The sequence below is a fragment of the Meriones unguiculatus genome, chromosome 2 (genome assembly GCF_030254825.1).
Source record: "Meriones unguiculatus strain TT.TT164.6M chromosome 2, Bangor_MerUng_6.1, whole genome shotgun sequence".
Taxonomy (NCBI): Eukaryota; Metazoa; Chordata; class Mammalia; order Rodentia; family Muridae; genus Meriones; species Meriones unguiculatus.
In genome coordinates this window covers 124,090,500-124,102,734 of record NC_083350.1, presented here as the reverse complement: position 1 = coordinate 124,102,734, position 12,235 = coordinate 124,090,500, and the positions used below count along the sequence as shown (strand labels likewise).

General features: G+C 43.0%; 1 protein-coding gene across 1 annotated transcript in view; it reads left to right on the top strand.

Annotated features, from left to right (window-relative positions):
• The first annotated feature begins 4,340 nt into the window (after positions 1-4,340).
• The window catches only part of Rab21 (RAB21, member RAS oncogene family), a 30,850-nt gene continuing 22,955 nt past the window's right edge, over positions 4,341-12,235 (top strand). The window contains exon 1 of the mRNA XM_021644843.2: positions 4,341-4,751. Within this exon, the coding sequence (XP_021500518.1) occupies positions 4,605-4,751 (147 nt within the window). The 5' untranslated portion in view covers positions 4,341-4,604. The remainder of the gene's footprint in view (positions 4,752-12,235) is intronic.

Here is a 12,235-nt window from a genome sequence, read left to right as displayed (position 1 = left end):
GTGGGAGCAGGTGGATCTCTGACTCTTCCCTGCTCTTGGGACTCTTCCCCTTCTATTGTGTTACTTTATCCAGCCTTGATTTGAGGGCTTTTGCCTTGTCTTGTCGTATCTTATTTTGTCCTGTCTGGCTGTCGTCTCTTAGAGACCTACTATTGTCTTAAGAGGAAAAGGAGCAAGAGTCAGGGGGTAGACCTTTAGGAGAGGGAAAATGGGGGGAGCTAGGAGGAGAAATTGTGGTAGGGCCATGAAGAAGAATCTATTTTCTTTTCTCTTTCTTTCTTTCTTTCTTTCTTTCTTTCTTTCTTTCTTTCTCCTTCCTTCCTTCCTTCCTTCCTTTCTTTCTTTCTTTCTTTCTTTCTTTCTCTTTCTTCTTCTTCTTCTTTTTTTTTTGTTTTTTTTTTAAGACTGGGTTTTTCTGTGTAGTCTTGGCTGTCCCAGACTTGCTTTGTAGACCAGGCTGGCTTCAAACTCACAGAGCCTCCTGCTTCTGCCTTCCTGAGTGCTGGGATTACAAGCATGCGCCAAAATGCAACATTAACTATTTAATTGCCTGTGGCTCTCATTTATTGAGCTACATGCTGACAGAGACCTTATCTACTTGACTCCCATTCATAGTACCATCATTGGCAGACAGTAGCATCCAGATAGATATTTTTAAGGGTACATGAATGAACCAAAGATGAACAAAAACCATAGACAAACTTCCTTCCTAAATGAAGAAACAGTGACTCCTCAGCTCGAGGCATTTCATCAAATGTCAACTGCCAGGATCCCTGGATTGGACAGTCATGCTAGAGAAAAGTTTGGTCTTAGTACACAAATGTATGAACAAGGAAAAAAATAAGACAACTTAAACAGCAGGGCTCAGATACATTAAAAGTGGTCCATAAACCCAACCTTATTATCATCAGCTTTTCCTCCCTGACAAAAACTGTGTCAGGAGCTGTGTATTGTCCTTCTGTGGCCATTTTCTCTGTTTGATATACTGTGCTTGCCTAAATGTCTCTCCTCTCTCCACCTGCCCCTTTCCCTCCCTCCCTCTCCTTATTTCTGTCCATGGGGAGAGTGTCACTTTGGTGCAAAGGAGCTGCATGGTTCACTATCACACCTCAACTCTTTGCAGTCAGGAATCTATTCCCAGTTATCTGCTCTGGGAGGAACCTTCACACTTTTGCAGCTCTTCTTATCTCTGGGACAGCTAGAGCTCTACTTCTCCATGGCACTCCTTACCAAGCTGAAGTAGACCAATCTTTGCTGACACCAAGAATGACTTAAACTGTTCACGGTATACTGCCGCAGAATTGCCTTGAACAAATGTTCATTGCTTGGACAAATGGAGGTTACTGATTTTCTCCAATATAAATTATATATTAGGGCTATGGCTCTGTAACAAATTATATAAATTTGGTAGCCCAAAGCAGTATACATTAATTGTCTCCCAATTCTAAAAATTAGGAGTCCAAAAATCAGTATGTTGGCAGGGCTGCCCTCCCCATTCAGGATCCAAGGTTCCATGTCTTCTCCAGCTTTTGCTGACTGTCAGCACCTTTGGTTTGTGGTGATATTACTCCAACCTCTGTCTCAGTCTCCCATTACCTTTCCTTCTGGGTGTGTATCTTTATGACTCTATGTAGGCCCACCCCAAATACCAGATAATCTCCCCACCTCAATTGCAAATAACTTAATCATATATAAAAAAGGCTCTCATAGGCCATAGGAACTAGCATCTATTATCTTTGGGGTCAGTACCAAGCAATACAATTTACATCTGTATTTGGCAATATGAATTCAAAAGTATGATGATCTACTTATTGAAGTCTATAAATTTTTTCATGCATTTCTTAAATCACAAACTGAAACAATTACCTTGATATTCAGTTTTATTTTACAATGGTTTTTAAATAATTTTAAGCAAGTTTGGTGAATGCAAAGTGCTACATGTATGGTTGTTTTTTCCAAGACAGGGTTCTTTGTTTAAGCATTGGCTGTCCTAGACTCACTTTGTACACCAGGCTGGCCTCAAACTCAGAGATCTGCCTCCTGAATACTGGGATTATAGGCATGTACCACTGCCCCACCTGTTTGTTTGTAAGACTGTGTTACTTTGTGTAGTCCTGCTGTAGACCAGGCTGGCCTCAGAGATATGCCTGCCTCTGCCTCCTAAGTGCTGAGATTAAAGGTGTCTGCCATCATCACCTGGCTCACTTATAAGGTTTTATGTCCACATTGTTAAATAATCTGGGATACCTGTCATTTGAATGGCCATCCAAAGGATGAGAGAAGAGAATGTTCAAAGAATTGGGATTAAATGCATGCTGGATGACTTTAGTCTCTAGAACTAATTGTAGGCTGAGAAATACAAATTTCAGTACATTAAGAGGAATAACTTAGAATGGACAACAGAAGAAAAGTCTCTTTCGAAAGAAAGGTTTTTACTAATTCTGCATACCTTGTGGGAGGTATGCAGAGGAGTGTCTTGGGGTTTCAACTGCTTCGATGAAACACCATGACAAAGAAGCAAGTTGGGGAGAAAGGGTTTATTTGGCTTACACTTCCAGCTCATAGTCCACCACTGGAGGAAGTGAGGGCAGGAACTCAAGCAGGGCAGGAACCTAGACACAGGAGCTAATGCAGAGGCCATGGAGGGGCACTGCTTACTGGCTTGCTTCCCCTGGCTTGCTCAGCTTGCTTTTTTCTAAAAGCAGGGCCACCAGCTCAGGGTTGGCCCTCCCCGACGAATCACTAATTGAGAAAATACCTTACATCTGGATCATATGGCAGCATCTTCTCAATTGAGATCCCCTCCTCTCAAGTAACTCTAGTGTGTCAAGCTGACTTAAGACTGGCCAGCAAAAGGAGTAAGGTAGATAATTTAATCTCAGATACATTTATGAAATAATTTATAAGACAATCTTATAAATGACTAATTCTAGATAGATAAATAAAACTAATTTTATCCTTCTCCAATTTTCTAATTATAGCCAGAGTAATTTTCTAAAAAAGGACCTGATAGCATTCTGTACCTGATTAAAGGCTGTTCTTGAATTGACCCCTTGATTCCTTGCAAGTCTCATTATAACTTCTTTTCTTATTACTATTATTGCTATTGAAAAAGGGTCTTGTCTGTAGCTCCAAAAAGGTTGGAACTCACAATGCAAAAACAGGCTGGCCTTGAACTCAAATGTGATGTTCCTTACTCTGATTTTTGTCTGAATTATTGTCACACTTCAGTTGCTCAATGTTACAGGTTTCTTCCTACTTCACGTCTTTCTTTTTGGCCTAAGATAATCCTGACAAAAGGCAGCTTTCTTGAGGAAGCTTTTCTGGCATGCCAACTCAGGTAGCTTTCCATGTATGTTTGCAAAATATTGGAAACCGCTTCTAGTTAGACGTATTCATTGTGTAATTGTCCATGTCTTATTTCCTTGATAAAAAAATGTAAGCTGAGGACTGAGGCGTTGTATCTAATGCAAAACAGAGAGTGGCAAGTGGTGGGTGTATTTCACACACTCGTTGAATAAATGAATGAATGGGCTGCCTTTTACTTTTTAAGTTGAAGTGTAAAACGGGACTAATGAGATAAAACAAAGGTATACGTTAATTGACACCAAATTACAAAATTTAAGAAATACCAGATTGCTTTCTTGGGAAGGTATATTCTTTGAAATAAAGTGGAGGCACGTGAAGAAAAATAAGCAATCTTCAAATAAACCAGACCCATAACAGTGGAGTGGGTATGGAAGACAGAAATCCCGGGAAAGCAGGACTTAACGACTTAAGAAACATCATTCATTCTTAGCCTGGCTTTTAGGGCTGGAAACGGAGGTAGATTTAGTCTTCTGCAATCCTTGCCCTTAGACCTACAGCCTAATAGGAATTCCACCGAGTGTGGTAAGCGCTGATAAAGAAAGCACCCCATTGTTAGGAAATATCTTCGCGAGGAAGCGAGTAGGAGGGATGGAAGGATGTGGGAAGGTCTGGGTGGTCAGGGAAGCCTTTCCGGTTTAAGCTGAGACCTGGAAGACGAGTACAAGACCTGGCCGTGTGGACAGACCGCAAAGTTCAATAGCCCGGATTTGAGATCCCATAGAAAGCGACTCAAGGGCACCTTGGCCGGACTTGCCGTGGGATGACCCCTGGTTGAAGGCTGACCGCTCTGTGAACATCCCCGGGGCAAGGCGACCACGTCCTGAACTCTCTCCCACCAGAGTGAGGTCTGCTTCAAGGACCAACCCCTCCTCATCACCGCGGGCTTCGCGGAGCAGCGAGCCCGTCAGCGCGGCCGCCGCAGGAACAGGCCCAGGCTGGCCGCGCCGCCGACCCCGCCCACCGCCGGCACGTGACGCGGAGTGTGACGTAGGAGGAAGGAGACGCCATTAGAGGGAGGAGAGGGAGGAGAGCCCCCTGGCCTCGGGTTCTTGACGTGGTGGCCGGGGCCCTTCATTCTGGGACTTTCTCCCGTCCCTCTCCGGCCTCGCCCGCGGAGGACGCGGTGGGCACCGGGCTCGGCGTAGCGTGAAGAGCCGGGCCCGGGAGGAGCGGGCGCAGCGGCGGCGGCGCGGGGCTCGGCGCGGCGCGGGCTCGGGCGGCCGGGCAGCGGCGGGATGGCTGCGGCCGGCGGCGGGGCGGCGGCGGGCCGAGCCTACTCTTTCAAGGTGGTGCTGCTCGGGGAAGGCTGCGTGGGGAAGACGTCGCTGGTGCTGCGTTACTGCGAGAACAAGTTCAACGACAAGCACATCACCACCCTGCAGGTGCAGACCCCGGGGAGCCGGGCTGGGGAGCTGAGCTCGCTCCTGGGCTGCTTGGCCGGCCTGTCACCCCTCCTCCTTCCTAATGCTCTTCCCGATCGCCGTGGGGACACGCTGGCCCAGGCAGCTTGGAGATGTCAAGACCGAGAGTGGGAAGGAGGAGGGTGGGGAAAGGACTTGGAAAAGTCCCCATCCCGGTGGAGACTGGCGCAGGTCGGGGAGCACCACCTCCCCCACACGCACCACCGCCGGTCTCTGGGCTACTTTTCCCCTTTGATGCGCTTCCGCTGGGGCACCAGGTGTTTTCACTCTGTGCTCTCTAGTGTCAGCCGTTCCCCCTCCCGCTTCCCCCCCCCCCCTTGAGAAGTAGGAACTTATCTGCGGATTCGAATTTGCGAACGAGGTGGTTTGTAACTTCAGAGCGTCCTGATGACTAAGTGTTTATGCAAGTTCCATTTTGTCCCGTTTTCAAGTAAATGGAGTGGTAAAACACCCATCGTTGGAGGGGTTTTGAAACAACCGCTCGCCGGTTGGTTACGCAGTTTCATTGCAGCCTTCTTGAGTCAGGCGTGTGGGTCACATATTCTGAGGTTTTATCTACCCACGGTGAAACATCATGTTACATGTTGGGCCTGCAATTGGTTTTCCAACTAAAAACCTAGGCACTGCTGCTGTACATATACATTGTCTTTACTGTCGTGAAAGACTGGCCTCTACAGTTGCATTGGAAGAGTGTTACAACGTAATGGAAAGTGAAACCAGGCCATTGAAGGAGCTATGGTCTCCCTGGACTCCTAAAAAAAAAATTTGCAGCACGTGTTAGAACAAATTTACCTATTAATCTGCGTTGATCAGACCGTCCAGAGGCTGTAAAGACTAGTGGACTTGAGTCTGGACGTCTGGATTCATATCCTACCTCATTTATTTCTATAGCCCCGTCTTCTTGGGTAAATTGCTTCAACCTGTGTATCCCTAGATTTCTACTGCTACCGTGGCCATAAAGGTTCTGTCTAGTCCACAGAGTTGTCAGGTAAACATGGAAATGCACTTAGGGCATGAAATGGGATAACCACTGTTATTACTGCTCCAGCTTGTACAATAGATCTTAATTAGAAATTGTGACGTGTGCTGGGACACACACTACTGGAATTCATAATCTAATGGGCGTGACATTTGATGTTGGGTGCTATTATTAAACTACCCAGTGTAGAGTTTACAAAGATGCTCCAGTTCTGAGCCCGTGTTTTATTTTTACCCCTCTGTTTTCAATTCTATATAAAGCAGGTGATGATGCCAAAGTTAATGGTACAGGCCCGTGGTCAGGCCTGACTAGATTTTGATCGGTTGTGGTGCTCTGCTCTGCCTCTGGAGATTAATAAACAAGTCATTTTACACTTTGTTCTACAGTGTAAGAGAAAAGAGCAAGCAGTTGAAATCTTAATCAAAAAATTAATTTAGCTTCGCAACCTAAAAATTGCACTTTGGAGTCCTGTGTGGTGGCCCACAGGACTTAATCCTAGTACTCGGGCAGAGCAAACAGATCTCTGTGAGTTGAGGCTAACTTAATCTGCATAGCAAGTTCCAAGACTGCTGGAGCTACTCAGTGAGACCCTGTCTCAAACAAACAAACAAACAAATGTGCTTAGATTATGTATTTCTAAGACACCTTCAGCTATTTTTAACTATGTAAAAGAAGCCACGTAGGGAAGGTGAAGTTAGGTGGATCTCAATATCAATAGCATCACTGCTTAGATTTTTATATAACTCATTGTAAACAGTATCTGGACTACATTCCATTACAAAGTTGAGGTTTTGCTGTATATTAACTCATGGAAACAGCACTCTCATTTCTTTCTTGTAGGTAGCAATTCACCTCATTTCCTCCCAGAGAAGTTGGTTTGTGTCATCCGTTGGACACAACCTTGAGTTGTATTAATTTCTAAAAGGAGGAGATTTTGCATTAGAAGGTAGAGAGGAATGCTTCATAAACTACTTATCGTTTTAAAGTGCTTTGTTTTTAAAGTGCTGTGGTTTCAGAACACTAAAGTATCTTGAAAAGTGTATGTGAAACATTGAAAATATGCAGGACTGACAGGAACCATTGAGAGTTATCGGTTCGCTGTTCTCAGGCATTTGTTGATCCACTTTTTTTCTTTTCATTTTAAACGTCTTGGAGGTCAGACTGAGCATATAGCTGAGTGGTAGAGAGCTTGCCTAATATGCCAAAGGCACTGGGTTCATCTGGAGGTGAAAGGAACGGATATCATTGAAAACAGAAAACTTACTATGCCTGGGGGTGTTCCATGTCCTTTTATGTCTAATGCTAAACAAGTTTTTCTCTTTGTAGAGCCAGAGTCTGTTTTAGTCTTAGTTCTGTCCTGTGAAACTTGGTCTCATATAACATTCCTTGACATAGTTAGAGATGGCTATCGTGACCTCTAGAGTCTTGTCCTCTCTTAGGTAAACAGCTCCAGTCCTTTAATTGGGTCTCTAGTGGCATTTAACATCCATCCTCTCACTATTCTGATATCAGTGCATTCAATAGTTGTCCTCTTCCTTTTCTTTTCCTTTCTCACACGTCTTCCATTGTTGCTTAAGCAGGCCTGAAACTCATGATCCTTCTGCTTTGGTCTCCAGAGTAGCTGGAATTACAGGTGTCCACCCTCGTGCCCTGCTGATGGCCTCCTTTTCTTAGTGTGACATGCTTTGAGCTGTAGAAAAGATTATGATTACAGCCTGGCTTGGACTGAACAAAGAGGTACAGGTTCTCATGTCCCTTTTCTGACACTGAATTAGAAGAGATTCTGAGCTTTGGGAGTAGTTATGACAAAACTAAATATCTGAGTTGCTTCAAGAAAATCATATATCCTTCAGATTCTCTATGACTTTGTAATAAAGCATTTTCCTTCAATGTGGCAGACCTGTAAAAGTATTAAAGCTTGCCACTTTTATTCTACTATACTATTTTTTTAAGGATGGAAAGATTTTTGGTTCATAGTTTAGTGGCAACAGCCATGGCAGGGGACACAGTGACAGGAACTTGAGGAGGCAGCTGGTCTCGTTGCATCTATAGTCAGGAAACAGACACAGATAAAGTGTTAATACCTTTTTAAGTCTTGATTCAATTTTCCCCCCCAAACCTTGTTTGGCCCCTTTTAGGCCAGGGGTCTGTGCTGGGTTCTGCAAAGAAGAATAAGTTGTGGAACCTGCTGTCTAGATTAGCTGATTTTTAAAATTCTTTCACTTGTGGATTTGGTAAGTACTTCCAGTGTTCTCCTCAGTTCATAAAGACTTTGAAAAGAAAGAGCGTGGTGGGCAAATACAGAGCCTGGTGGCCAGCTCCAGTATACCGTGGTGATGCATGGCCAGATTAGCTTTTCTTTAGCCACACAGTGTCTTAGGATGGGACCTTCTTTCAGAACATCTATGATCCCTTCCTCATTTTGGGTGGGAAACAGTTGCTAATGAATTTTCCTTTATAGGTTACTACATAGAGTAGCCACAAACCCTTTAATTTAAACTTCACCAGTTATTCCAGCATTGATGGTATCCTAACTCAGAACTTTAGGACTGTCATGGGACGCCTTGTCAGATACAGATAACACAGTGCAGTGTGTGAGCAGCCTGCAGTTTGATCAGGAAGTCATCTGATACAGTGGAAAGAACTAACAGTACTGTGAAGTCAGGCTGTGTTATAGAATGGTCTCGGCTGTAGACTGACCCACCTATAAAATAGTGCTTCCTGCACAGGTCTCTTTACATGGATTACATGGCAGACAGCCATCCCATATGGAGCTCCTAAACATTGTGTGGTTCTGGGGATCAATCCAGGGCTGTACTGGGTGAATGCTGAGTTCTCTGATATGTGTTTATTTAATAAGTGTTGAATGTTGCAGGCTGTTGAACGAATACCACAGTACTTCATGTGTTTCTTTAATGATAACTCAGAAATGCAGTGGGGTTAATTTGACTTGGACTATGTTGAGAACTTGTATTGCCTTTGAGGATTCCTCCATTTTTAGGGTCTGGGAATGGCCTTTAGTCAAGCTTGAGTTCCTGAGTTTGGATCCTTACACCCTCATGCATATGCTGTGATCCCAGTGCAGGGGAGCCAGGCACAAGAGGATCTCTATGTCTTGCTGGACAGCTAATCTAGCTGGATTAGTAATCTCCAGGCTCAGGGAGAGACCCTGCCTCAAAAAGTAGGGTAAAGAAGGCTAAAGAGATAGCTCAGGTGTTCAGAGAACTTTCCAGCCTGGCAGAGTTCAGTACCCAGTAGCCATAGCAGGTGTCTCACAACCATCTGTAACCCCACTTCAAGGCATCTGACACCCTCCTCTGGCCTCCATGGGCACCTTCACAATCCAAACACACACACACACACACACACACACACACACACACACACATTCACACCTTTAAGTAGGTAGAGAGAAATAGAAGACATCCAAAATGAGTAGAGCCTTTAGGCTCTGCAGCATGCATACTTACACACACACACACACACACACACACACACTGTGTTGAAAGCTGATTCTGATGACATGCATCTGGATCTTAGCATTCTAAAGGCAGAGGCAGGAAGATTATGAGTTCAAAACCAGACGTAGTATCACAGGCCTGTAATTCCAGCACTGGGAAGGGTGGAGATCAAAAGTTCAAGGCTAACCCAGACTACAGACTGTATCTCAACAACAATAATAGAGTGCTTGAAAGTTAATATGTATTTTAAAATTATTCTAAAATTTTGACTGAGATTGACATTTTAGAACTTGGGGATGATGTTTCTAATCATGGAATTTGGCATGCTTTATAGTGTTTTAGTATTGCTGTTTCCAGAGCTATTCCTTGGTTACTTATACTTGTAGAGTAATTAAGGAGGACTTAAGTTTATGAAGTCTTTGCACTGGGTGAGAAAGTTACAATGTTTTTCCAATGGGATATATTAAGATAATGCTGTTGGCACTAAGGAACTAAAATCAAGAATGTAGACGGTGTATATGTGCACATATGTATGGACATACCTGTGCCCTTCTGGAGGTCGGAGTATAACTTTCAGCAATCAGTTTTCTCCTACCACACTGTGGGTTCTGTGAATCAAACTCAGGTCATCAGACTTGGCAGCAAGTGCCTTTATCTCCTGAGCCATCTTGTCAGCTCAAGAGATGTTCTTATTTTGTAGCTATTGTGTGTTAACCATTGTACTAGCTGGGGATATAAAGAGGAGAAGGTACTGTGTCATTGGGCCGCTTCCTCTGCTGCTTCTGCAGTCATCACCCATATCCATGGTGATTACTTCTGCCTTGTATGTGTGGTCTTTGTATCTGTACTCCTGGTGACCATTTTCTTCTTTTCCTTCTCCTTCTTGCTGTTGTTGTAAATTGTGTTTCCTCACTCAAGATACTTACTAAGGATTGTGCACCCTAATTTACTTTTAACTAATCTCTATAAAAGGGAGCAGTGTTTACATTTCTAACCAGAGCCATTATCTTCTGTGTTGGGATTGTAACTGGAATTTCATTTGTCTACCCCTCAAGTCTAGCTTGGGTTCCTGGCTTCTGATTAGCAAAGTAATGTTCTTAGGTTAGCTAAGCAGAGGCTGATCTTGACAGTTTAGAAACAGAGACAACTGAGACTTAAATTTTCTCCATCACACAAATAGGAAAAGTGTGCCACTTTTATTAAGCCAAGGCTTATTAATTGTACCTTCATCTCTTCAGTAAACATGGCATTCAGGTTCTGCAGTTTTGTGCTTTGTATCATAGCCTCTTGTCTAGAAATCTTGTTTTTCTTGTTTCTGGGATTATTTTAAATGTGTGAATTTTTTTTAAGTAGCTCTGAATGTCACATGGCTATCTTTTAGCCAGTTCTTTATAATATCTACACAATAGCTATAATATTTAAAGTTACTGCCTCCTTGTTATTTTACTAGCCATATGAAGGTCTTAGAAGACTGGGCATTAATTAATAATTCATTTAGTTTTTTAGTGACAGTGTCTCAGTTAGTAGCCCATATAGGCCTCTAGCCCATATAGGCCTCTCACCCATGATTGTCCTGATTCTGCCTCCTGAGTGCTAGGATTATTTTTAATGGTGTGGTCCCATGCCTAGGTTGGTATTTGCTTACTTGTTCTGTTTTTAATGAAAAAAAAAAAATTGTGGGGCTAGAGACCTGGCTCAGCAATTAAGAACCCTGGCTGTTCTTCAGGGGACTCTGCTTTGCTTCCCATCATCCACATGATAGCTCACAACCATCTGTGACTAGTTCCAGGGAATCTGACACCCTCCTCTTACCTTCAAGACACTCATGTGGAGTATGTCTGTCAGGTGTACACACAAAACAGGTGTACACATAAAATAGGTTTGGTTTTTTTTTTTCTGTCTTGTGGTCAGACATTGCTAGCACATAAATATTTAACATCTGCCATTTCCTGCTTTGTGCTTTAATCTTCTTAGACATTACTTTTTCTTTTTTTTTTTTTTTTTTTGTTTTTAAGTTTCTTTCTTGCTTCTGTTGTTTTGAAACAAGGTCTTGCTTTGCAGTCCTGCTTCAGTTTTCTTAGTGCTGGAATTACCGGCATTCGCCACGATATGCCATTACTTTACATGAAATAATGGACTTTCCCTGTGAAAGTCTACTTGGTACTCTTAACTTACTCTCTGTGGTTTGTCATGGGTTTCTGAGACCTAACAGGTACCAAAATATGTCTTGTCTGTCTCCTTGTCTTTCTCTGTCTCTGTCTCTCTCTGTCTCTTTCTCTAAGGAAAAAAAATAGAGAATGTAAAAATACTGAAGAACCCAGGTCACTTTTCTGATAGTTTTTATTCTCTTGGTACAGAGGGATAATTCTAGAAATTACTTGTTTAAATTCTGTCCTATTTTTAGTTTGGGAGTGAGAATGGATACTGGGGTCTACAGCAGTATCAGGGATAGCAAAATGTTCTGTTTATAGCATAGTCAGCAAATAGAAACAGGGTCATATTTGTTCTTGTCCGTGTTTTCAACAGACTGTTTATGCATATTGGAGGATCTCCAGAAGCCAGTAGACACAGTAAAGAGCTGAACATTGATTAACAAGTTACAGAAAGATTCTCATTTGGCATTTTATTTGTTCTTTCATTTCCCCCCACAGTTTATGTTTTGCTTTGTTTTGTTTTTCCTCATCCACTAGGTTTTGGGTAAGATATGGGGTAACCTGCACTAATGATGAGATTGCTAATTTTTAATATCCCTAAAGTTTGGAAGATGAACTAGTCGGGATTAGAAAAGGCATGGAATATGGAGGAAGAGGGTGGAAAATATGTCATTACTTTGATCTTTGCTATGCTTTACCTACCCTGAGAAGATTTAGGGAGGTGAATTGTTGTCTAGGAACACATAGAGTGTGTTCCTAATGGAGAGTCGCCAGGATAAGAAATGCCAAGTGTCTTTCTTGGCTAGACAGCTTTGTGCAATGGGAAAGGCGTTATAGCGTCAGGCAAGATTC